This window comes from Oncorhynchus mykiss, chromosome 3, assembly GCF_057628025.1.
Source record: "Oncorhynchus mykiss isolate SJ-2025 chromosome 3, ASM5762802v1, whole genome shotgun sequence".
NCBI classification, from domain to species: domain Eukaryota; kingdom Metazoa; phylum Chordata; class Actinopteri; order Salmoniformes; family Salmonidae; genus Oncorhynchus; species Oncorhynchus mykiss.
The window spans coordinates 84,336,961-84,363,142 of record NC_143024.1 but is presented as its reverse complement, the minus strand read 5'-3'; the positions used below and the strand labels follow the sequence as shown (position 1 = coordinate 84,363,142).

The 26,182-nt window shown below is 47.2% G+C and overlaps 1 protein-coding gene across 3 annotated transcripts in view; it reads right to left on the bottom strand.

Annotated features, from left to right (window-relative positions):
• Nucleotides 1-1,631: 1,631 nt before the first annotated feature.
• Nucleotides 1,632-26,182, bottom strand: part of LOC110504668 (uncharacterized) — a 66,344-nt gene continuing 41,793 nt past the window's right edge. For 2 of the 3 annotated variants that reach the window (XM_036975093.2, XM_036975094.2), the window contains 16 exons: nucleotides 23,292-23,366; nucleotides 23,173-23,200; nucleotides 22,336-22,393; nucleotides 21,542-21,593; nucleotides 19,617-19,654; nucleotides 17,481-17,685; nucleotides 12,716-14,776; nucleotides 9,161-9,948; nucleotides 8,705-8,965; nucleotides 8,433-8,496; nucleotides 7,994-8,130; nucleotides 7,687-7,758; nucleotides 3,958-4,051; nucleotides 3,651-3,700; nucleotides 3,329-3,522; nucleotides 1,632-2,991 (listed from right to left, as the gene is read on the bottom strand). In XM_036975093.2, coding sequence (XP_036830988.2) covers nucleotides 2,870-2,991; nucleotides 3,329-3,522; nucleotides 3,651-3,700; nucleotides 3,958-4,051; nucleotides 7,687-7,758; nucleotides 7,994-8,130; nucleotides 8,433-8,496; nucleotides 8,705-8,965; nucleotides 9,161-9,948; nucleotides 12,716-14,776; nucleotides 17,481-17,685; nucleotides 19,617-19,654; nucleotides 21,542-21,593; nucleotides 22,336-22,393; nucleotides 23,173-23,200; nucleotides 23,292-23,366 — 4,299 coding nt within the window. In that variant the 3' untranslated portion in view covers nucleotides 1,632-2,869. Of the gene's footprint in view, nucleotides 2,992-3,328; nucleotides 3,523-3,650; nucleotides 3,701-3,957; nucleotides 4,052-7,686; nucleotides 7,759-7,993; nucleotides 8,131-8,432; nucleotides 8,497-8,704; nucleotides 8,966-9,160; nucleotides 9,949-12,715; nucleotides 14,777-16,189; nucleotides 16,314-17,480; nucleotides 17,686-19,616; nucleotides 19,655-21,541; nucleotides 21,594-22,335; nucleotides 22,394-23,172; nucleotides 23,201-23,291; nucleotides 23,367-26,182 lie in introns of those variants that run through there. The other variant, XM_090230732.1, reaches the window with a different exon arrangement.

Genomic DNA, 26,182 nt, shown 5'->3' with positions numbered 1-26,182 from the left:
GTCCAGTACAGGCTACTGCTTCTGGGTAAACCGTTATCTCAAAAGTCTCTGTAGGCTAGCTTCTGCCATTAGTGGGCCTATGACAGGTTCTAACACTTTTTGCCTATATGATATTATGCTGATTTAACATCTAAATTACCAGTTCAATTCCAATTTCGGCTGCAGTGATTTAATATAATGGGTGACGATTTCATCCCAAGCACGTCATCGCGTGCAATGCACGTTTGTTCGTTCATTCATAAACTAATTAACCCCGAAAATCCGTTAAAGATGCATGAAGTCAATACATCATATTTGATATTTCAAGTTTGTTCGATTGTCATATTTCGTCTAGCCTAATTCTAATTATGGATTCTCTGATGTATATATTTTTTTAAATACGTTATATTTCTACTTTTGGTCTCGTTTCATTGTGCCTGTCACGTGCACAGATGTAGGCTACAGCCTGTTGCTATGGTTCCAGACAGCGGATGCTGAGGCTTGCCATAGCAGTCTTCCTATTGGTGGAAAGGGCAGCAGTAATAAGTGATGGACAAAGAATAATTAGCTATAAGACAACCTATTCAGAGAAAGCAAGAAAGGTGTGGGGGTCAGAAAGAAATAGGCTAGGGAGTCAGTCAGTCAAAGACAGGGAGAGGTGTAGGAGAGGGGGGCACAATGAGAGATCTCTCCATGTTGGCTAGGGAGTTAAGAGCAACAGTCTGAGCAGAAATGGAGCTAGGCCTATATAACTGGAATACACACACACACACACACACACACACACACACACACACACACACACACATCTAAATAAGAAAAGTTGAGTGAGACAAATATAATTTTGGAAATATCTGAGAGATCACTAAGTATAAATCTATCTGGTTCATCATCAGATAGATAAAACATAAAGAATACCTTCCTAATATCCAGTTTGCCCACAGAACAGACTCAATTCGTCAGGGAAGGAACTCTACAAGGTGTCCAAAGCGTTCCACAGGGATGCTGGCCCATGTTGACTCCAATGCTTCTCACAGTTGTGTCAAGTTGGCTGGATGTCCTTTGGGTTGTGGACCATTCTTGATACACATGGGAAACTGTTGAGCATGAAAAACCCAGCAGGGATGCAGTTCTTGACACAAAGCCTGGCACCAACTACCATATCCTGTTTAAAAGCACTTACATTTTTTGTCTTGCCCATTCACCCTCTGAATGGTGCACATACACAATCCATGTCTCAATTGTCTCAAGGTTTAAAAATCATTATTTAACCTGTCTCCTCCCCTACATCTACACTGATGGAAGTGGATTTAAGAAGAATCATCAATAAGGGATCTTAGCTTTCAGCTGGTCTATGCCTATACCGCTCGTCCATATATGGATATATTCTTATTCCATACCTTTACTTAGATGTGTGTGTATTAGGTCGTTTTGGAATTGTTAGATTACTTGTTAGATATTACTGCATTGTCGGAACTAGAGGCACAAGCATTTTGCTACTACACTTGCACTAACATCTGCTAACCATGTGTATGTGACCAATAAAATGTGATTTGATTTGGTCAGTCTGTCATGGAAAGTTCCTAATGTTTTCTACACTCACTGTACAGATTCTACTTCAATAAACAAGGGGATAGACTCCTACATACAAATTGCAATATCAAAAAGACATTTATGAAACACATTTTGGTATGTAACTTTTGATAACCACATTAGACGATATTATAAATAATAATTTTGCAAAGACAGGAACATGAATGCTGGCCAGAAAAACAACAATTAAATGCTCTAGTTTTGGTATTTTTGTAAAAATGAATGGTCTGACACACACAGTGCACATAAAAAAGTGAAAGGTATCTCAAAATGTCCTTAAAAAGGCCATCCCATAGTGGAGTCATTAAACAAAAAAGCAAAGCTACCGGTAACTTGATCTACCCTTTGGGATGAGTGGTCTGACAATCCAAAAGAAAACTCCAAATCCCAACTTCACCTTTCCCATGATGAATCCATTCGTCCTGTAAAGGCTCATGGGAAATGTAGTCCAGAAATGCAGTCCAGGTCTCTTCCCACTGGGCACAAACTGGTTGAATGAATGTTGTATCCACGTCATTTTAACAAAAACAATCAATGTGCTGACGTTGAATCAACGTGGAAAACTGATTGTAAAAAGTCATCAACGGCAGGGAATTTAGTCTTTTTTCCAACCGACTTTGAACCTAAATCCAATAACATGATGACATGTTTGTTTATTCACCTTGAATTCACGTTAGTAGACAACTCAACCAAACGTAAATCAAAACTAGACATTGAACTGGCGTCTGTGCCCAGTGGACAGGAATGGTCTTTTTGAGGAAATGGTCACTGGTTACCACAGTGACTTTTTGCAACGGAGGCTAGTTAGAGTTTTACTGTGGTTGAATGCATTGTATTCAGAAATGTAGTCCAGGTCTCTTGATCTTTTACAGTCCATGTTTTGTACTGTAGAAGAATCATAAAGTCCTCGCTGGTGCACTGAGCCATGTTTCTCTTAAAATGTCCTTGTTAGACAGTTTCTGTGTTTGTTTCATCGTCACATGTGGCACATTTGGCAAAGCAGCAAGTTTAAAGGCTTTAAATCCATGTGGCACTTTGTAGATCTGCACTGACAATCCGAACAGGAAGAGGAAAGAGATACCAAGACAGTTCGCTCTGCTTGATTGTAGGGATAACAACACCTTCCCCCAATCAAGATAAAGCACAAGGTAAAGTGTCACCACTGTGTATAAACCCAACCCATCATTTACGGTACATGCTGAGAATTGAAGCATAATAATAATCCTGACGACGTGGAATGCAGGGGGAATCCTCCACTTATAATCACACTGGTTGTGTCCCTCTCTCCCTCCTGCCACTAGCCCACGCTGGCACTGATGCGTATCCACTGAAGACCCTGTCTGGTGTACTGGACTGCATGAGCAATACTACTGTGGAGAGTCAATGGCCCTGACAGTGTATTCAGGTAGTTAAAGAACTCTGGAGAGAGGAGAGACAGAAAGAGGGAGAGAGTGAGAGAGAGAGAGAGGAAGGGAGAGAGAGGGGGAGAGGAGAGAGTTAGATAAAATCAAGTAAAGCAATGAAACCTAGTATCAACAACCTGAGCTCTCAACTTTCCAAAGCATGTGAAAATAACAATAAACAAAAATGAAACAAACAATCAGAAATCCATAGTAAATATTACACTCACAATAGTTTCAAAAATAATAGACAATAATATAACATGTTAAATGTTCACATTCTCTCTCTCCAAAAAGCCACAACTCTCATTTCAGTCCATCTACACATTGCCTAATAATGGGTTAGTCTCTCTCACCATTGTTGTCTCTGACCAGGCTTTCTGCTAGCTCCCAGTACTCATAGCTGTATAGGACATTGTTGGTGATGTTCAGGTGGTTTGCTGCCATCTGGTGGATACGCAGGGGAATGTTGATGAGGGAAGAGGGGGAGCTGCCCAGGGGGAGGGCTGAGGGGCTGGGGGAGAGAGAGGAGGGAGGCCCCCCTGTGCCCCTGTGGATGAGAACACCACAATGATGCTTCACTGGGGCGAATCAAATCAACCTAATACTATATACACATTCACAAATACATTGCAGAGATTTAGAGGGAGGAAATAAGAGAGGGAGAGACTTCCTTACTTTCCTGAGCCGCTCCAGATGGGGGGTGTAGTAGGCACTTTGGGAGAACTCTGGAACGAAATAAAACGCATGTTTACAATCTATCCAATTTAATTTGAATACATCTGCGTTTAATTGTATCACACCAAATGTTGGTGCTGGTGAGGTTTGTACCTTGAAGTAGTCCACTAGAGCTTTGGAGTATTTCAGGGTTAGGGTGAGGATAAGGGTGAGGATGAGGCTTGTACCTTAAAGTAGTCCACTAGAGCTTTGGAGTATTTCAGGGTTAGGGTGAGGGAGAGGATAAGGGTGAGGATGAGGTTTGTACCTTAAAGTACTCCAGTAGAGCTTTGGAGTACTTCATGGCTTGGTCCTTCTTCAGACGAAACATCTGCCAGTACAGGAGAGCAAGGCACCGGAAACTAGGGAACACACACACACACACACACACACAGCCACACACAAACACACATTTCAAATACCTTATTTGAGTCCACAAATCCCATTACAGTTGAGAAGGATTGAAATATTCAATGGACACAGATATCCAGACACTTATGGATACAGAAAGCACCTTGTTCTCCATACAGCAAGGCTGCCTACGACAGCTGACACAGAGCAGTACCTCACTACTCAGCTAACAATTGTAGGGAGAGAAAACGTTTTTGTAATGTTTCCTGTGTAGCTCTCCGTATATATCCAAGGGCCAGCCGTGCTGCCCTGTTCTGAGCCAATTGCAATTTTCCTAAGTTATTTTTTGTGGCACTTGACCACACGACTGAACAGTAGTCCAGGTGTGACAAAACTAGGGCCTGTAGGACCTGCATTGTTGATAGTGTTGTTAAGAAGGCAGAGCATCGCTTTATTATAGACAGACTTCTCCCCATCTTAGCTACTACTGCATCAATATGTTTTGACCATGACAGTTTACAATCTAGTGTTACTCCAAGCAGTTTAGTCATCTCAACTTGCTCAATTTCCACATGATTTATTACAAGATTTAGTTGAGGTTTAGGTTTTAGTGAGTGTTTTGTTCCAAATACAATACTTTTAGTTTTAGAAATATTTAGGGCTAACTTATTGTTCTAGAAGCGCTTTATGTGACTTTACATGTGTCCAGTTCTCTGAGGGTTAGGACAATATTCCATCAATGTTCCACCAAACATACACAGAACATAGTTGCCATGTTGTCAGAACGTAAGATATTAATGTTCTAGACACGTTTCATGAGATGTTGCAAGTTGTCATGGCTCCCGACTGGCGCATTGCTTTTAGACACTGCATCTTGATGGAATGGAGGGAAGATGGATGGAGCCAAATACAGGACCATTCTGGAAGAAAACCTGATGGAGTCTGCAGAAGACCTGAGACTGGGACGGAGATTTGTCTTCCAACAAGACAATGATCCAAAACATAAAGCAAAATCTACAATGGAATGGTTCAAAAATAAACATATCCAGGTGTTAGAAGGGCCAAGTCAAAGTCCAGACCTGAATCCAATCGAGAATCTGTGGAAAGAACTGACAACTGCTGTTCACAAGTGCTCTCCATCCAACCTCACTGAGCTCGAGCTGTTTTGCAAGGAGGAATGGGAAAAAATTTCGGTGTCTCTCGGTGTGCAAAACTGATAGAGACATACCCCAAGCGACTTACAGCTGTAATCGCAGCAAAAGGTGGCGCTACAAAGTATTAACTTAAGGGGGCTGAATAATTTTGCACGCCCAATTTTTCAGTTTTTGATTTGTTAAAAAAGTTTGAAATATCCAATAAATGTCGTTCCACTTCATGATTGTGTCCCACTTGTTGTTGATTCTTCACAAAAAAATACAGTTTTATATCTTTATGTTTGAAGCCTGAAATGTGGCAAAAGGTGGCAAAGTTCAAGGGGGCCGAATACTTTCGCAAGGCACTGTACAGAACCATGTAGAACAAACATGCCCAGATTAGAATCACATCAACTCTCGTCTAGCTGTAACATTGCTAATATGTGGTCAAAACATAGGCCAGGGGTAGTGTTGCTTCTGATAGAAACATAGGCAAGGGGTAGTGTTGCTTCTGATAGAAACATAGGCCAGGGGAAGTGTTGCTTCTGATAGAAACATAGCCCAGGGGTAGTGTTGCTTCTGATAGAAACACAGGGGTAGTGTTGCTTCTGATAGAAACATAGGCTAGGGGTAGTGTTGCTTCTGATAGAAACATAGCCCAGGGGTAGTGTTGCTTCTGATAGAAACACAGGGGTAGTGTTGCTTCTGATAGAAACATAGGCCAGGGGTAGTGTTGCTCCTGATAGAAACATAGGCCAGGGGTAGTGTGGCTTCTGATAGAAACATAGGCCAGGGGTAGTGTTGCTTCTGATAGAAACATAGGCCAGGGGTAGTGTTGCTTCTGATAAAAACATAGGCCAGGTGTAGTGTTGCTTCTGATAGAAACATAGGCCAGGGGTAGTGTTGCTTCTGGTAGAAACATAGGCATGGGGAAGTGTTGCTTCTGATAGAAACATAGGCCAGGGGAAGTGTTGCTTCTGATAAAAACATAGGCCAGGGGTAGTGTTGCTTCTGATAAAAACATAGGCCAGGTGTAGTGTTGCTTCTGATAGAAACATAGGCCAGGGGTAGTGTTGCTTCTGGTAGAAACGGCCAGGGGAAGTGTTGCTTCTGATAGAAACATAGGCCAGGGGTAGTGTTGCTTCTGATAGAAACATAGGCCAGGGGTAGTGTTGCTTCTGATAGAAACATAGGCATGGGGAAGTGTTGCTTCTGATAGAAACATAGGCCAGGGGAAGTGTTGCTTCTGATAAAAACATAGGCCAGGGGTAGTGTTGCTTCTGATAAAAACATAGGCCAGGTGTAGTGTTGCTTCTGATAGAAACATAGGCCAGGGGTAGTGTTGCTTCTGGTAGAAACATAGGCCAGGGGAAGTGTTGCTTCTGATAGAAACATAGGCCAGGGGTAGTGTTGCTTCTGATAGAAACATAGGCCAGGGGTAGTGTTGCTTCTGATAGAAACATAGCCCAGGGGTAGTGTTGCTCCTGATAGAAACATAGGCCAGGGGTAGTGTTGCTTCTGATAGAAACATAGGCCAGGGGTAGTGTTGCTTCTGATAGAAACATAGGCCAGGGGTAGTGTTGCTTCTGATAGAAACATAGGCCAGGGGTAGTGTTGCTTCTGATAGAAACATAGGCTAGGGGTAGTGTTGCTTCTGATAGCTCTAGCTCTGCCAGTAGAAATCCTGGTTTGAGTCCAGGCTCTGTCGCAGCCAGCCGCGACTGGGAGACCCATGGGGTGGCGCACAATTGGCCCAGCGTTGTCCGGGTTGTTGGTGGATCAATTTATTTAGAAAGAAAGCAATGCACATTTGAACACTTGCTTGTAGATTTGCTGTAGATTTTATGATCGTGCCAACGTGCACTATGTCCGCTCACACATGCCAGTCCCCTTCAAAATGTCAACAATAGTACAGGGTTTTGATCAGAATCTATTTCCACGCTGATGCTTGGACCAGGATTTACTGCACTGACACTTGGACAGGGACGAAACGCACAGACATAATACTTATATCACAAGAGAGAAAAGTAGGCTAACTCAACCACAAGGGAATCCGCTCTTGAAAATGAATAACCAACTAAACCATTTTTGCATAAAAAAATTATAGAGCAGGGCGTTTAGGTTAGGTCCATTTCTTAAATACAGTCTCAACCTAATGTTGACTATGCAAGCAGATTTGACAAAAACAAATCAGGAATATGAGTGAAAGCCATGGGGAAAGCTATGGGAGATTGTGGGGTGTGGTTGAGGCCTAGAAAGATGCTGGTTGCATAGAGTATAGGCCTAATTTCATGTCATTTTGTTATTTCTAAAACACATAAATATACCATATATAGTTAACATTAAATTGAATACTTAAGATTCCATAGATTTTCGGGATCTTATTAAATAATGGTTTATGTTCTATAATTCAGCCAATATTCTTCCACTATGCAGATGTTACTGTATATTGATCAGAACTGTACTTTTGACCTTTTATACATTTAGACGACTGTTGCTAGTGACACACTTACCACAGTACGGCCAACTGTTTGTCTTCCTGTCTGGCCCCAGGACCAGAGTGGTTCTTCAGCCTCATGGCATACCTGACAACCCCAGAGGATCACTGTTAAAGTGGGTGTATGTATGTGCGTGTTTGTGTGTGTGCACATGTGTGTGTGTGTGTGCACATGTGTGTGTGTGTGTGTGTGTGTGTGTGTGTGTGCACATGTGTGTGTGTGTGTGTGCACATGTGTGTGTGTACATGTGTGTGTGTGTGTGTGTGTGTGTGTGTGTGTGTATGTGTGTGTGTGTGTGTGTGTGTGTGTGTGTGTGTCTCACCTGATGAGCTCTACCGTCTCTGTGTACATAGTATAGGGTGACTTGTCCTCCAGTGGTCCCTCCTCCATAGCTTTGCCACACTCCATGAAGGAGAGAGCAGCATCCACATAGTTCACTGCCTTCCCCAGCTTATCCACCTGAGACAGAGACAGAGAGAGACATTTTGCAAGTGATATGTGAGATAAAAAAGATTGGGAGAGATGAGAGCTCTCTCTAGCCACTTAATCAAGTAATTTCATGACAGGGTCCTTATTTTAAACCAGCTGTAAAGTTGTACTAATTGTCCTAGACATCTTTAAAACATTTGTAATGGTCCTATTTCAGTGTTAGAACAGTCCCTCTGGTCCTGACCCAGTCCTAACCCAGTTCTAACTTAAGTCCTAACCCTGTCCTAACCCAGTCCTAACCCAGTCCTAACCCAGTCCTAACACAGTCTTACCATGGCATCTGCACGGTGCTTCATTCTCTTGGCCTCATGCATGTAGTACTCAGCATGGTGTGGGCTAGATAGGGATGGAGAGAGAGAGCGAGAGAGAGAGAGAGAGAGAGAGAGAGAGAGAGAGAGAGAGAGAGAGAGAGAGAGAGAGAGAGAGAATAGTAAATGTCAGACACATGTTTCTGTGTGACAGCTACAGACTGCTTCTGGTGGTATATGTTGGGCTGTAGAATGTGGTCATGAGGACCAAAAGGGGTCTAATTTCAGTCACTCACGGTTCATGGTTGAGTACAGTTCCTCTCTGGCTCCCTGCCCGTTGTAAAGGAGGTCCCCAGGATTCACACATGTGCGGGGGCTTCCCTGACACACCTACGCACTCCACCTCCATCTTAGCATGGGTCCTGGGCACCTCACTGTTTGTGTAGTGCTGCACTGGGGGCTGTGTTTTGATGGGAGGCTTGGTGGGGTCCGGGGTGTCAGAGAGAGGGGACAGGGGGGACAGTGGCCTCTTACTGTCTAGGTAGTCCTCCAAGAACCTGCTCACACATACACCCCCCCACCCAAAGACACAGTCAGTACTTTTTACAGTCTGTATGCCTGTTTTATGTATGAGTGGGTATAAGTGTTTATGAGAGTGTGTATAAGTGTTTATGAGAGTGTGTATAAGTGTGTATGAGAGTGTGTATAAGTGTGTATGAGAATGTGTATGAGAGTGTGCGTTCCAGTCTCACCTGTTGTGTCTGGCATCTGTGTGGGGGTCTAGACATCTGTTAGCTGTAGACTCTGTGTGGGCTGAGGGGCCGTTGGAGTGGGAGTTACTCCGCTTACTCTCTCTGTTAGCTGTAGACTCTGTGTGGGCTGAGGGGCCGTTGGTTTGGGAGTTACTCCGCTTACTCTCTCTGTTAGCTGTAGACTCTGTGTGGGCTGAGGGGCCGTTGGTTTGGGAGTTACTCCGCTTACTCTCTCTGTTAGCTGTAGACTCTGTGTGGGCTGAGGGGCCGTTGGTTTGGGAGTTACTCCGCTTACTCTCTCTGTTAGCTGTAGACTCTGTGTGGGCTGAGGGGCCGTTGGAGTGGGACTTACTCCGCTTACTCTCTCTGTTAGCTGTAGACTCTGTGTGGGCTGAGGGGCCGTTGGAGTGGGAGTTACTCCGCTTACTCTCTCTGTTAGCTGTAGACTCTGTGTGGGATGAGGGGCCGTTGGTTTGGGAGTTACTCCGCTTACTCTCTCTGTTAGCTGTAGACTCTGTGTGGGCTGAGGGGCCGTTGGTGTGGGAGTTACTCCGCTTACTCTCTCTGTTAGCTGTAGACTCTGTGTGGGCTGAGGGGCAGTTGGTTTGGGAGTTACTCCGCTTACTCTCTCTGTTAGCTGTAGACTCTGTGTGGGCTGAGGGGCCGTTGGTTTGGGAGTTACTCCGCTTACTCTCTCTGTTAGCTGTAGACTCTGTGTGGGCTGAGGGGCCGTTGGTTTGGGAGTTACTCCGCTTACTCTCTCTGTGGTGCTGGATTCCATTCTCTGACTAGGAAGAAACACACACATTATAGTTGAACAACGAACACCAGGCCACTATAGTTCTAAAGCAACAGTGATGGACACCAGGCTACTATAGTTCTAAAGCAACAGTGATTGACACCAGGCTACTATAGTTCTAAAGCAACAGTGATGGACACCAGGCTACTATAGTTCTAAAGCAACAGTGATGAACACCAGGCCACTATAGTTCTAAAGCAACAGTGATGGACACCAGGCTACTATTGTTCTAAAGCAACAGTGATTGACACCAGGCTACTATAGTTCTAAAGCAACAGTGATGGACACCAGGCTACTATAGTTCTAAAGCAACAGTGATGGACACCAGGCTACTATAGTTCTAAAGCAACAGTGATTGACACCAGGCCACTATAGTTCTAAAGCAACAGTGATGAACACCAGGCTACTATAGTTCTAAAGCAACAGTGATGGACACCAGGCTACTATAGTTCTAAAGCAACAGTGATGGACACCAGGCTACTATAGTTCTAAAGCAACAGTGATTGACACCAGGCTACTATAGTTCTAAAGCAACAGTGATTGACACCAGGCTACTATAGTTCTAAAGCAACAGTGATGGACACCAGGCTACTATAGTTCTAAAGCAACAGTGATGGACACCAGGCTACTATAGTTCTAAAGCAACAGTGATGGACACCAGGCTACTATAGTTCTAAAGCAACAGTGATGGACACCAGGCTACTATAGTTCTAAAGCAACAGTGATTGACACCAGGCTACTATAGTTCTAAAGCAACAGTGATGGACACCAGGCTACTAAGGTTCTAAAGCAACAGTGATGGACACCAGGCTACTATAGTTCTAAAGCAACAGTGATGGACACCAGGCTACTATAGTTCTAAAGCAACAGTGATGGACACCAGGCTACTATAGTTCTAAAGCAACAGTGATGGACACCAGGCTACTATAGTTCTAAAGCAACAGTGATTGACACCAGGCTACTATAGTTCTAAAGCAACAGTGATGAACACCAGGCCACTATAGTTCTAAAGCAACAGTGATGGACACCAGGCTACTATAGTTCTAAAGCAACAGTGATGGACACCAGGCTACTATAGTTCTAAAGCAACAGTGATTGACACCAGGCCACTATAGTTCTAAAGCAACAGTGATTGACACCAGGCTACTATAGTTCTAAAGCAACAGTGATGGACACCAGGCTACTATAGTTCTAAAGCAACAGTGATGGACACCAGGCTACTATAGTTCTAAAGCAACAGTGATGAACACCAGGCTACTATAGTTCTAAAGCAACAGTGATGAACACCAGGCCACTATAGTTCTAAAGCAACAGTGATTGACACCAGGCCACTATAGTTCTAAAGCAACAGTGATTGACACCAGGCTACTATAGTTCTAAAGCAACAGTGATTGACACCAGGCCACTATAGTTCTAAAGCAACAGTGATTGACACCAGGCTACTATAGTTCTAAAGCAACAGTGATGGACACCAGGCTACTATAGTTCTAAAGCAACAGTGATTGACACCAGGCTACTATAGTTCTAAAGCAACAGTGATGAACACCAGGCCACTATAGTTCTAAAGCAACAGTGATGGACACCAGGCTACTATAGTTCTAAAGCAACAGTGATGGACACCAGGCTACTATAGTTCTAAAGCAACAGTGATTGACACCAGGCTACTATAGTTCTAAAGCAACAGTGATGGACACCAGGCTACTATAGTTCTAAAGCAACAGTGATGGACACCAGGCTACTATAGTTCTAAAGCAACAGTGATGGACACCAGGCTACTATAGTTCTAAAGCAACAGTGATGGACACCAGGCTACTATAGTTCTAAAGCAACAGTGATGGACACCAGGCTACTATAGTTCTAAAGCAACAGTGATGGACACCAGGCTACTATAGTTCTAAAGCAACAGTGATGGACACCAGGCTACTATAGTTCTAAAGCAACAGTGATGGACACCAGGCTACTATAGTTCTAAAGCAACAGTGATGGACACCAGGCTACTATAGTTCTAAAGCAACAGTGATTGACACCAGGCTACTATAGTTCTAAAGCAACAGTGATGGACACCAGGCTACTATAGTTCTAAAGCAACAGTGATGGACACCAGGCTACTATAGTTCTAAAGCAACAGTGATGGACACCAGGCTACTATAGTTCTAAAGCAACAGTGATGGACACCAGGCTACTATAGTTCTAAAGCAACAGTGATGGACACCAGGCTACTATAGTTCTAAAGCGACAGTGATGGACACCAGGCTACTATAGTTCTAAAGCAACAGTGATTGACACCAGGCTACTATAGTTCTAAAGCAACAGTGATGGACACCAGGCTACTATAGTTCTAAAGCAACAGTGTTGACACCAGGCTACTATAGTTCTAAAGCAACAGTGATGGACACCAGGCTACTATAGTTCTAAAGCAACAGTGATGGACACCAGGCTACTATAGTTCTAAAGCAACAGTGATTGACACCAGGCTACTATAGTTCTAAAGCAATAGTGATGGACACCAGGCTATTGCAATTCTTCTGAAGCAACACCACGGATTTCAAGGTATTGCAGTTCTGAAGCAACATCACCAGAGATGTAGTGGAGAGTAAACAGCATTTACCACTATATCACGGACACCAGTCTATTGTATTTCGGAATCAACAGTGACCTCAGGTCTCAGTAAAGGGTGACATTAATATTCCATGATAAACTAGTTACTACCTTGTTTACACATAAGTTATGAAGAGAAAAAGAGAAATGTGTGTTACCTTCCGTTTCCTCCTACTGTCTCCTCCCTCTGTCTCTGGGGTGTACAGGTGCCTCATGGCCTCTTTTTGCGTGGAAGACGAAGAGGAGGGGTGTTGGTGAGAGGCTGGGGTGTCTGTCGTAGTATCAGGCACTCTGCTGAGCAGGGAGAGGTTTAACTGCACCACCAGATTCCTCAGGCCTCGATGTGAGGATGGGGCTTGCTCACTACGCCCAAACGGGACCAAGGTGTAGAGTTTCTGCTTTGCCTGGCTCTGCGGCCCGTGGTCTTGGTTGGATGTGGCAGTGGGGTAGAGCACTCCTGGCCTGATGTCTGAAGGCCTCCCAGGGCCCTGGTGCCCTCTCCTGGGGATGGGACGCTGGCTGGACGTGGAGTCGGCTGGGACTTTGGCGACGTTGGGAGGCAGACTGGGCTCCGAGTCGGACTCTGATGAGGAAGATGATGAAGAAGAGGAATCTGTGGGAGGGATGACAGGTGTGGGGGAGAAGGGTGACGGCGGAAGGGAAGGGTCCGGCTGAGACTCTCTCTCTTCCTCCTCACTCTTCCTCCTCCTCTTTTTCTTGGTCCCGTGGCGTTGTGGATCAATGGGATTGCGGTGTCGCTCGCTGTTGGTGTGAGGTCTCTGCTTGGGCTGGACCGCCTGCCATTCACCTCTCTGCTGCTGCTCCTTCCTCCTCCTCCTCTTCTCCTCCTTCTCTCTCTCCTCCCTCCTCCTCTTTCTCTCCTCTACGTCCTCTTCCTCCTCTGAACTCTGGACCCAGGGGCGTCTTAGCAACTTATCCTCTGCCAGTCTTCTCTCTCCCTGTTTCTCCTCTGGCCTCTCTCCCTGTCTCTCTACATTACCCCGCCCCCTTCCCTCTGCCTTCCTGTCTGCTGCCTGGGTCTCTCTCCGGTTGTCCACCTCCCGTTCTCTCTCCCTGGATTGGGGCTTCCTCTGTGGAGGCTTTGGGTGGGGAGCAGGGTTCTCCCGGGACTTGACTTTGGGTATAGGACTGGGGCTGGATCTAGAGCTAGGCCCAGAACCAGCTTTGGAGACCGGACGAGAATGTGGCTTGGGACTCGATTTGGAACTGTGACCAACTCTGCTGCTGGTCTCTCTGCTAGGGTCTGCGGGAGGTAAGGTCTTGGCCCTGGGTGTGGGACTGGGACTGGTACTGAGGCTGGTTGTCAAACTAGGCCCAAACTTGGGCCTGGGTTTGGAGTTGGAATTGTGGCTGAGTCTGCTACTCTCCTTGGGCCTTTGTCCAGAGGTTGTTATTTGTTGGCTGGTTTTGAGTGCTAGGATGGGGTTGTGTTTCAACCTAGGCTGAGAATGAAGCCTGGGACTGGAGTTGGGACTAGGTCTGGGTCTGTGGCTCGGCTCAGTGCTCAGCGCAGGGGCTGCCTTGGCTGTGTTCTTGGGAGTGGGAACAGACTGGCTCTGTTTGGGTTTAGGCCTGGAGCCGTGCTGAAGTGGAGGCTGGGGAGAGGAACTGTGCCTCAGTTTGCTCTTGGACTCCAAGCTGGGAGCAGGTGCGATCCTGATTTTGGGTCTATGGCTCGGGCTGGATGTTAAGCTAGGCCGCGTGAGAGGCCTGAGGCTTTCCTGATGAAGACTCCGAACCTGAGGATAGTGACGGGAGCTAGACTGAGTAAGGCTGGGACTAGGACTCTTAGGGGGGTGTCGGGGTATGGGGCTAGGGTCGCGGCTGGCTCTGGGGCTGAGGCAGGGGCTCAGACAGACACTGGGGACCGGGCTAAGGATGGGGCTGTGTCTTGGGCTGTGGCAAGGACTGGGACAGGGGCTGTAGCCAGGGCTAGGCCGAGGACTAGGCCGAGGGCTATGCCTGGGGCTGTAGTTGAAGTGTGGGCTGGGAACAGGGCTCTGGCCGGGGCTGTAGTCCTCTCTGGTCCCCCAGGATGTGGCTGGAGACGGGGCTCTGTGGGGGTCTGGGGAGGGCGAGCTGTGCTCTGTAGCTCTCTGGGTGTGGTCACGGTTGCTGGAATCCCAGGAGAAGGATTTCTTTCTGACTTTGTTCAGCCACTTATCCAGCTGCCACTGAGTGGTGGGGGGGTGATCTGTCTGAGAAAAGAGAAGAGGATGGAGAGGGATGACATATTTAAGGAGAGAGGGATGACATATTTAAGGAGAGAGGGATGAGTAGAGAAACAGTCCAGTAGGAACAGCAAAGAAGAGGGATCATGCTTTTTGTGATGAACAAGTCAGGTTGACTTTGATACATTCACATTGGTTTTAAACACTAACTTCCACTGTCAGTAACTTGCAGAAAGTGATTGAACTATATTCAATGAAAACAGGGGTTAAGCCAAAAACAACAATCTGCCTGAGCAAAAATATTGATATGTTGAATGACCAGTGCAATATATATATATATATATATTTTTTTAAGAAAACTACATGTTTAATAAAGTTGTGTAAGGAGGGGAACAGGAGGGAATAAGGAAGAGAAGGATCTGTCGTTTGCTCACTTCTTTCTGTGAAGAGAGAGAGAGAGAATTCTGAAGGGGAGGGAGGGATAGAGTACGGAATGAGAGAGAGGAGAATGAGAGAGAGAGGAGAATGAGAGAGAGAGGAGAATGAGAGAGAGGAGAATGAGAGAGGAGAATGAGAGAGGAGAATGAGAGAGAGGAGAATGAGAGAGAGGAGAATGAGAGAGGAGAATGAGAGAGAGGAGAATGAGAGAGAGGAGAATGAGAGAGAGGAGAATGAGAGAGAGGAGAATGAGAGAGAGAGGAGAATGAGAGAGAGAGGAGAATGAGAGAGGAGAATGAGAGAGAGGAGAATGCGAGAGAGGAGAATGAGAGAGAGGAGAATGAGAGAGAGGAGAATGAGAGAGAGAGGAGAATGAGAGAGAGGAGAATGAGAGAGAGAGGAGAATGAGAGAGAGGAGAATGAGAGAGAGAGGAGAATGAGAGAGGAGAATGAGAGAGAGAGGAGAATGAGAGAGAGAGGAAAATGAGAGAGAGAGGAAAATGAGAGAGAGAGGAGAATGAGAGAGAGAGGAGAATGAGAGAGAGAGGAGAATGAGAGAGAGAGGAAAATGAGAGAGAGGAGAATGAGAGAGGAAGCAACAGTGACAGGGGTAAATGATAGATTCCCTGAAAAAATATGACACACACTGGAATATTTCAAAACACACAACACACTCAAAACCATACAAACAGTACCCACATTCCTTACTCACAGTCCCAGCTTTATTCTTATCACCACTGTCAAAACTGCAATTTTCTAAACTGCTCTGTTCTACACTGCACACGTACATTAAGACAACGCACTGTCAAAACTACCACTCGTTCAACCAGAGTCTAAGAAGACCCGTTTTAAAAACAGTGGCTACTGCTTCAACCTTCCTTCCTTTTCTACTTTCTCTGGAATCTACACACATCTGCCCTGACAGACGTTTATTCTGCCTAACAACTCACTCATTAATCAAGAAAGAATAGAAGAGCTTTAAAAAGAAGAGGATATACTCACTGGTGGAGGGTACAATTACTTTCCTACTCTCTAATTATTTTCTATTTTTTCCTCTCTCCCCCCCCCCCCCTTCTCTACCCTTCTCTCTCCACCCCTCTCTCCAGTAGCTGACCAGAGCTAATTTAAACTACTCCTCTACTCAACCACTGCTCTCCTCCCAGGTCACGCCCCCCTCCCAGGTCACGCCCTCCTCCCAGGTCACCCCCCCTTCCCCTCACCCTCTTTTCCAGAGAAGACACTGCATCTCTTGTACCCTCTCTGTCCCCTCCCTCCCTCTCGCTAAATGGAGCTCTGGAGCGCTATCCCCCCCCTCACTCCTCCTCCTTGGGAGACACTATAACGCTCATTCGCTCAACGTAGATGAAAAACACATGGGGCTCCCACCCCCACACCACCACTCTCACTCCCACCACCTCTATAGGGGCCTGATATACTGCATGAATAGAGCCAGCTATGGTCATACACAGACACACAGGAGCTTCCATTCATACAGACAGGAGAAGCAGGTTTATCATAGTCAGCTCTCTCTGCATAGCTAACCTACACCCCCAACTGCTGTCCCCCTCCATTGACAATACACCCCCCCCCCCCCCACACACACACACACCTCTCTCTCCCTCTCCAATTGAGAGAGAGAGTGGTCTGTCTATAAGCAGTGGTGTAAAAGGTCCTTATAGGTCTCTCTCTACTGGGCATTTACATGCTTGGAACGCACTGCCGATAAAACTTCAATTTTAAAGTTGGTCTTACCTTTACTTTAGTGTAAGATAGTACAGCAGGGAGAGTCTGCTGTTGGTTATTAGTGTGGGAGAGACTGTCATGCTAACTACGTACTAACGCAATGTCAGCATGAAACCGAATCTCCGGGACTCCCAACTCCCATGGGCTTTCCTCTTTGGGACTGGGCTTGTTCACGTGACGCCCAAACTCTAATTCCTACAGCAACTCCCCTCACCCTGCACAACCCTCCCCCACCCCCTGCCTCCCCCTCCCCCTACATACCCCTCCCCTACCCCCCTCTCCCTGCATACCCCTCCCTGCCTCACCCAGAGAGAGAGAGAGAGAGCGAGAGAGAGAGAGAGAGAGAGAGAGAGAGAGAATTCTAAATGAGGGGAGGGAGAGAGAAAAAGGGGGAGGTAGAAAAAAAGTGTGGAAGGGGCTAAAGGGAGAGAGAAAAATCTAGAAAGAAAGAGAATGAGAAACGCCATGAGAGAGAGAGGTAGCTAAAGAGAGAGAGATATGGTATACAGACAGACAGCAGTGTGACAGACAGTGATCGTGGTGGTACTACCTCCTCGGTGCAGCCGAGGGACTGAGCGTCGGTGGGTGTCCCAGGATCGGAGTGTGTTTCTGGGCTGGGGCTACGAAGGCGCTGGCTACTGCTCTCCTCCTCCGACTCACTGGAGGAGTCTGAGCCTGAAGAGTCTGAGCCTGAAGAGTCTGAGCATGAATGTCTCACCCTCCCACCATGTGTGTGTGTGTGCTGCTCCGACAGACTGCCAATCAATAAACACACACACCAGAAAGGGGTCAGCTTAGACACAGAGACACACACACACACACACACACACACACACACACACACATACACAGATGCACGGGCACGCACAAACACGCACAGTTGCACGAACACACATACAGTACAAACAATTTGTGAACGCTCAAACTTGCTGGCCCTCTTCATTAATCACTATCAGTGTGCGTCTGTTTACGAGTGACCAGGAGAAAGATAACATGGATTGGTCTACCATCCAACTGTCACATTCCACATCTTCATATTGCTTCCTGAATTAGAACAGGTGTAGACTTTACTGTGAAATGTTGACCTACAAGCCTTTCCCAACAACGCAGAGTAAAAAAAAAATCACTAAATAAAAAGGAAATAGTAATAAAAGAACAATAACAAGGCTCTATCCAAGTGGTACCGGTAACGAGGCTCTATCCAAGGGGTACCGGTAACGAGGCTCTACCCAAGGGGTACCGGTAACGAGGCTCTATCCAAGTGGTGCCGGTAACGAGGCTCTATCCAAGTGGTACCGGTAACGAGGCTCTATCCAAGTGGTACCGGTAACGAGGCTCTATCCAAGGGGTACCGGTAACGAGGCTCTATCCAAGGGGTACCGGTAACGAGGCTCTATCCAAGGGGTACCGGTAACGAGGCTCTATCCAAGGGGTACCGGTAACGAGGCTCTATCCAAGTGGTACCGGCAACGAGGCTCTATCCAAGGGGTACCGGTAACGAGGCTCTATCCAAGGGGTACCGGTAACGAGGCTCTATCCAAGGGGTACCGGTAACGAGGCTCTACCCAAGGGGTACCGGTAACGAGGCTCTATCCAAGTGGTGCCGGTAACGAGGCTCTATCCAAGGGGTACCGGTAACGAGGCTCTATCCAAGGGGTACCGGTAACGAGGCTCTATCCAAGGGGTACCGGTAACGAGGCTCTATCCAAGGGGTACCGGTAACGAGGCTCTATCCAAGTGGTACCGGTAACGAGGCTCTATCCAAGTGGTACCGGCAACAAGGCTCTATCCAAGTGGTACCGGCAACAAGGCTCTATCCAAGGGGTACCGGCAACGAGGCTCTATCCAAGGGGTACCGGTAACGAGGCTCTATCCAAGGGGTACCGGTAACGAGGCTCTATCTAAGTGGTACCGGTAACGAGGCACTATCCAAGTGGTACCGGTAACGAGGCTCTATCCAAGGGGTACCGGTAAGGAGGCTCTATCCAAGTGGTACCGGTAACGAGGCTCTATCCAAGGGGTACCGGTAACGAGGCTCTATCCAAGTGGTACCGGTAACGAGGCACTATCCAAGTGGTACCGGTAACGAGGCTCTATCCAAGGGGTACCGGTAAGGAGGCTCTATCCAAGTGGTACCGGTAACGAGGCTCTATCCAAGGGGTACCGGTAACGAGGCTCTATCCAAGGGGTACCGGTAACGAGGCTCTATCCAAGGGGTACCGGTAACGAGGCTCTATCCAAGGGGTACCGGTAACGAGGCTCTATCCAAGGGGTACCGGTAACGAGGCTCTATCCAAGGGGTACCGGTAACGAGGCTCTATCCAAGGGGTACCGGTAACGAGGCTCTATCCAAGGGGTACCGGTAACGAGGCTCTATCCAAGGGGTACCGGTAACGAGGCTCTATCCAAGTGGTACCGGTAACGAGGCTCTATCCAAGGGGTACCGGTAACGAGGCTCTATCCAAGTGGTACCGGTAACGAGGCTCTATCCAAGTGGTACCGGTAATGAGGCTCTATCCAAGGGGCACTGGTAATGAGTAAATGTGCAGGGGAACGAGGTAGTCTAGGTAACTACAGTAAAGGTAGTCAAGGTAACTGCGGTAGTATGTACATGTACTGTGGGTAGGGGTAAAAGTGACTAGACAATCAGGACAAACACACACAATGCTGTAGACACATCTAGTACCTATTGTTACCAGTCCAGGAGGCTGACTGCTCAGGGTCCTAGTAGAGAGATGACAGAAAAGGAGACAAGAGAGACTGGCATCATTCATTAGCGTGTAACCATGAGCAAGTAGTGTTAACCCTGTGCTGCCCTGTGAAAACAACCCTGTGACCCGTTTCAGGAAACTAGGTGCATGTCACTACTTCACAGGAGAGACGTTTGAACATAAACTTTTTTTAAATTCAAAATGTGCTTTTTTAGCAGAAATGCCGTCTCGATCTTGTAAACATTCATGTGCCTTAATTACAAACCTGTACGACATTTGTAAATACAAATACAATTAAATTACAAGACTAGATAATTAAGCCACAGAGAAAGTCAGCAACCTTCCCACTAGCCATGATTGGCTGAGATAATGTGATGTGAAGGTAATCCTGTCAACTGTACTGCATAGTAAAACTTAACAAAAGGCTCCACTATGAAAGTATCCATTTCAATAGAACGTCACTGCAACACCTGTTTCAGAGCACTCTGGTCTGAGTGTACCAGAACGCAGAATAACTGATGAATTTACGAATGCTGTCATCCGGTGGGTGTAGCTGGTGCATGGAAGTCAGGCGCAGGAGAGCAGAGATGAGTGGACTAAGCACTTTACTGAGGCAATTATTAAAGCAGGATGCAACGGCGTCACACAACCAAGTACAAAGTACACACAACCAAGTACAAAGTACACACAACCAAGTACAAAGTACCGGCTGCCACAAAGCACGGGTACACAACAAAACCCGGCGTACACCGGCCGGAGGCGGACCCACCTGATAATAAACAATACCCCACACAGACATGGGGGGAACAGAGGGTTATATACACAACAAAACCCAGCGTACACCGGCCGGAGGCGGACCCACCTGATAATAAACAATACCCCACACAGACATGGGGGGAACAGAGGGTTATATACACAACAAGTAATGAGGGAAATGTAAACCAGGTGCGTGGGAAAACAAAACAAAACAAATGGAAAATGAAAGGTGGATCGGCGATGTCTAGAAGACCGGTGACGTCGACCGCCGAACGCCACCCAAACAAGGAGAGGAACCGACTTCGGCGGAAGTCGTGACAAACGCTCAACACCGGTTGAAGATGGCCGGTGTCAGGAAACGTTGGCAAAAAAACAAAAAAATAACATGAAAACAGCCTAACCAGCTCTGCTAGGGCGAGTAAAATGGGTTTGGGTTTGGGTGGGGGCTAAAACTTAAGATGATTCTCATGGCAATGCACACGGTCAGTGTGAACCAGAGGGACTTGACACAACGGGCCAAGCAAGCTGTACAAACAAAACGGAAACGACACAGGACATCTTATTTCATCAAAGGGTTTGAAGCGTTCATCCATGTATACAGGTAAGAGTCTAGCTACAGGTATTATACGTTTCTAAATTCATCAGAAAGTTGTTTTCTAGGTACAGCTCACTGTCAGCTAACATTATGTTTATGATCTATGTGTAGTAATGTTATCTCAAAAAGCCATTTCGCATGCTATTCTCTCTCTCCCAGCCATCCCAGGCCTGGCCCCTCACCAAACTGCAGGAGTCCCTCTCAATCTTCGACCGCTCTCTTAATATTCTCTCTTCCTCCCACCCCTTCCAGATAATACAACTTTAAATAAGGGACGTAGCCACGTTACTCAGTTACAAAGTTATTTGTTACTAGTTACTAAAAAACAAGTTAGGCTTCTTTCTTTTACTGTGTAGAAGCCAATGGTAGAGGTGTGTGGGGGGGGGGGGGGGGGGGGGGGGGGGGGGGGCTAGAGGAGTGTTGGAGGGAGCAGAGAGGAATGGTGCAAGGAGGGAGGAGATAGGGAGGAAAGAGGGAGGGCGGAGAGAGTGTCTGAAATATTGCTAAAATGTTCTGAAAGGTTTGTAGAATGTTCTTGGGCGTCCCTACCTTGTCAGCATCCTCCTCGTCACTGCTGAGCTTCAAGTCATCAGCGAGCATGCTGGGAAAAAATGTAAAACCATACGTAAAGAGAAAGCCTAAAGTAAATGAAAGGATGAAGTAGACAGAGGCTGTATCCAGTCTAGTTGTGAGGGGGTAATGAGGTATGACTGACAGAGGCTGTATCCAGTCTAGTTGTGAGGGGGTAATGAGGTATGACTGACAGAGGCCGTATCCAGTCTAGTTGTGAGGGGGTAATGAGGTATGACTGACAGAGGCTGTATCCAGTCTAGTTGTGAGGGGGTAATGAGGTATGACTGACAGAGGCTGTATCCAGTCTAGTTGTGAGGGGGTAATGAGGTATGACTGACAGAGGCTGTATCCAGTCTAGTTGTGAGGGGGTAATGAGGTATGACTGACAGAGGCTGTATCCAGTCTAGTTGTGAGGGGGTAATGAGGTATGACTGACAGAGGCTGTATCCAGTCTAGTTGTGAGGGGGTAATGAGGTATGATATGTCATCTCTGACAGAGGATATAAAGAGTTAATAAGTCAGGAGACTGTTCTGCATCTGAAGAAGTTCACACAAATGTCAGGTCACCTTTGGACTGGTGTCCTGGTGTTTTTATGCCATGTTGGCTGCACAACTAAAACTGTCCGATTAGTACTACTTCCTCTGTGTGTGTGTGTGTCGGTTTGTAAGTGTGTGCGTGCGTGTTTGTGTGTAAGCGAGGATCACAGCCCGGCTCATGGCCCCAGTGTTCGGTGACCTTAGGTAGATCATGTTTCTCGTGTCCCACTTACGATTTGTGAGGCGCCACGTGAGGCTGGGTCATCCTCAGCTGCTGCACATTCTCCCAAGCTGTGAGAGAGAGAGGTGAGAGAGAGACACAGATGATAGAGAGGTGAGAGAGAGACACAGATGAGAGAGAGGTGAGAGAGAGACACAGATGAGAGAGAGGTGAGAGAGAGAGACACAGATGAGAGAGAGGTGAGAGAGAGAGAGAGAGAGAGAGAGAGAGAGAGAGAGGTGAGAGAGAGAGACACAGATGAGAGAGAGGTGAGAGAGAGACACAGATGATAGAGAGGTGAGAGAGAGACACAGATGAGAGAGAGGTGAGAGAGAGACACAGATGAGAGAGAGGTGAGAGAGAGAGAGAGAGAGAGAGAGAGAGAGAGGTGAGAGAGAGAGACACAGATGAGAGAGAGGTGAGAGAGAGACACAGATGATAGAGAGGTGAGAGAGAGACACAGATGAGAGAGAGGTGAGAGAGAGACACAGATGAGAGAGAGGTGAGAGAGAGAGAGAGAGAGAGAGAGAGAGAGAGAGAGAGGTGAGAGAGAGAGAGAGAGAGAGGTGAGAGAGAGAGAGAGAGAGAGAGAGAGAGACACAGATGAGAGAGAGGTGAGAGAGAGAGACACAGATGAGAGAGACGTGAGAGAGAGAGACACAGATGAGAGAGAGGTGAGAGAGAGAGAGAGAGAGAGAGAGAGAGAGAGAGAGAGAGAGAGAGACGAGGGAGACACAGGAGTGAAGACACACACATTGTCACGCTATACATATCCGGTATAACATGACAGGGAAAGGTTACAGACATATACACACAGGACAAAAACACACACTGGAGTGTGAATACATACTTTGCTGAGTTGTGTGCTGCTTTGCTTCCTAAAGAGAGCGAGAGAGAGAGCAAGAGAGAAATTAAAGACACACACACACAGACAGACACAGACAGACACACAGACACAGACAGCCCTACCTTAGGGTTATAGGGGAAGCGCTGGGCCTGACTCCCTCCTGAGGGTTGCTGGGATGGCCAGGAATGGGTCATGTCCTGGGGGGAGGAAGTTTAGAGGTCAGAGGTCACAGAGATGGATAGACTTTACCACGCTTACAGAGAAGCATCTGCACACACACACACTCTGCAGTATTAGAATGAGAGTCTTCTGGGGGTTGACTCATAGTACAGGCTGCAGTGCCCTATGAGGATATCTTGACCAAGAGAAGGTATCTGCCACTAGAGGGGGTGTTGTGGTATTTCTCATGACTCATTCTAAAACATGCCACTAGAGGGAGTGTTGTGGTATTTATTATGACTCATTCAAATCCAATCAAATTGTATTGGTCACATACACATGTTTAGCAGATGTTATTGCGGGTGTAGTGAAATGCTTGATTACTCAGGTTACAGATTACTCTCCACTTCCCTGCTTAATGCCTGGACCACATCACTATGGGCGTTAGCCATTGAACTTAACCTAGCTTTAGACCAACATGTGATTGGTTATGTCCTAACTCTAACCCTTGACCTGAAAGACATGAGGGTGATGAGAGTGCTGAGGGGTGATGAGAGGGCTGAGGAGAGGGCTGAGGGGTGATGAGAGGGCTGAGGGGTGATGAGAGGGGTGAGAAGAGGGCTGAGGGTTGATGAGAGGGGTGAGGAGAGGGCTGAGGGGTGATGAGAGGGGTGAGGAGAGGGCTGAGGGGTGATGAGAGGGCTGAGGGTTGATGAAAGGGGTGAGGAGAGGGCTGAGGGGTGATGAGAGGGCTGAGGGTTGATGAGAGGGGTGAGGAGAGGGCTGAGGGGTGATGAGAGGGGTGAGGAGAGGGCTGAGGGGTGATGAGAGGGCTGAGGGGTGATGAGAGGGGTGAGGAGAGGGCTGAGGGGTGATGAGAGGGCTGAGGGTTGATGAGAGGGGTGAGGAGAGGGCTGAGGGGTGATGAGATGGCTGAGGGTTGATGAGAGGGGTGAGGAGAGGGCTGAGGGGTGATGAGAGGGCTGAGGGTTGATGAGAGGGGTGAGGAGAGGGCTGAGGGGTGATGAGAGGGGTGAGGAGAGGGCTGAGGGGTGATGAGAGGGCTGAGGGTTGATGAGAGGGGTGATGAGAGGGCTGAGGGGTGATGAGAGGGGTGAGGAGAGGGCTGAGGGGTGATGAGAGGGCTGAGGGTTGATGAGAGGGGTGATGAGAGGGCTGAGGGGTGATGAGAGGGGTGATGAGAGGGCTGAGGGGTGATGAGAGGGCTGAGGGGTGATGAGAGGGCTGAGGGTTGATGAGAGGGGTGATGAGAGGGCTGAGGGTTGATGAGAGGGCTGAGGAGAGGGCTGAGGGGTGATGAGAGGGCTGAGGGTTGATGAGAGGGGTGAGGAGAAGGCTGAGGGGTGATGAGAGGGCTGAGGGTTGATGAGAGGGGTGAGGAGAGGGCTGAGGGGTGATGAGAGGGGTGAGGAGAGGGCTGAGGGGTGATGAGAGGGCTGAGGGTTGATGAGAGGGGTGAGGAGAGGGCTGAGGGGTGATGAGAGGGGTGAGGAGAGGGCTGAGGGGTGATGAGAGGGGTGAGGAGAGGGCTGAGGGGTGATGAGAGGGCTGAGGAGAGGGCTTGTAGGGTGTCTGCAAAATATGTAGATTGTGATAAACACACACACACAGACACACAGACACACAGACAGACAGACAGACAGACACACAGACACACAGAGACAGACAGACAGACAGAGAGACATACAGACAGACAGACAGACAGACAGACAGACAGATAGACAGACAGACAGACAGACCATGGACAATGTGTGTGTGTGAATTCAAAGGTGTAATGATACAGCCGATAAACAGTGTGAAACAGGTTCTTACTCTATTGTGGCTGTGATGTGTTTTGAGAGACAACCTGTCACTTCCTGACACTTTGTGTGTATTGTACATCCAGTTCTGTGTGTTTTGTGCATATTTGTGTGTGTGTGTGTGTGTGTGTGAGCATGTGTATGCCTGTGCATGTGTGTATGTGCACGTGTGTGCGTGCGTGTGTTTGCGACAATGTCCCTGAAGCATTGGTCTGCCAGAGGAAGGAAAGGGTTTGTGATGATCGGGGTGATAATCGTTGGGGTGATAATCGTTGGGGTGATAATCGTCGGGGTGATAATCGTCGGGGTGATAATCGTTGGGGTGATTATAAGACAGGATAGTACACTGTACACTGTCTGTTCTATCTGATTTCAGGATCCCAGCTCTGACGAGGAAGCCAGCCGGCCAGCTACAGAGAGAGAGATCTGGCACTACACTGTCTGTCTATCTGAATACAGGAGCCCAGATCTGAAGAGGAAGCCAGATGGTCAGCTACAGAGAGAGAGATCTGGCACTACACTGTCTGTCTATCTGAATACAGGAGCCCAGCGCTGAAGAGGAAGCCAGCCGGCCAGCTACAGAGAGGGAGATCTGGCACTACACTGTCTTTGCTCCAGTCCTCATCACATACAACTGATTAGATTGACTGACAAAAACAAAACATGTTAGGAGAAGTTATTTAGTCAAAAATAAGTTTGTTTGTCTGTGTGCGAAGTCCAGGCTGCCGTTGGCGTCACCATTGAACAGGAAACAGGCTCTGGAAAAGGTCAGGCCTTATCTGTTCTGATCTGGTGTGTGTGTGTATGTGTGTATGTGTGCGTGTTTCAGTTGTCGTGGGCAGCCTAGCTGTTTGGAGAAGGAGGAGGTGCTTTCTGTACATTTGAGTGTCCATGCATACCGGGATCTTAAACAGGCTTAGATACTTTTTAAATGTAATTTGATTGGTGGATTCAAATAAAGTATTGAGAGAGAGAGAGATGGACATTTAGATAGCAGAGAGATGGACATGTAGATAGAGATGTGTCAGAACAGC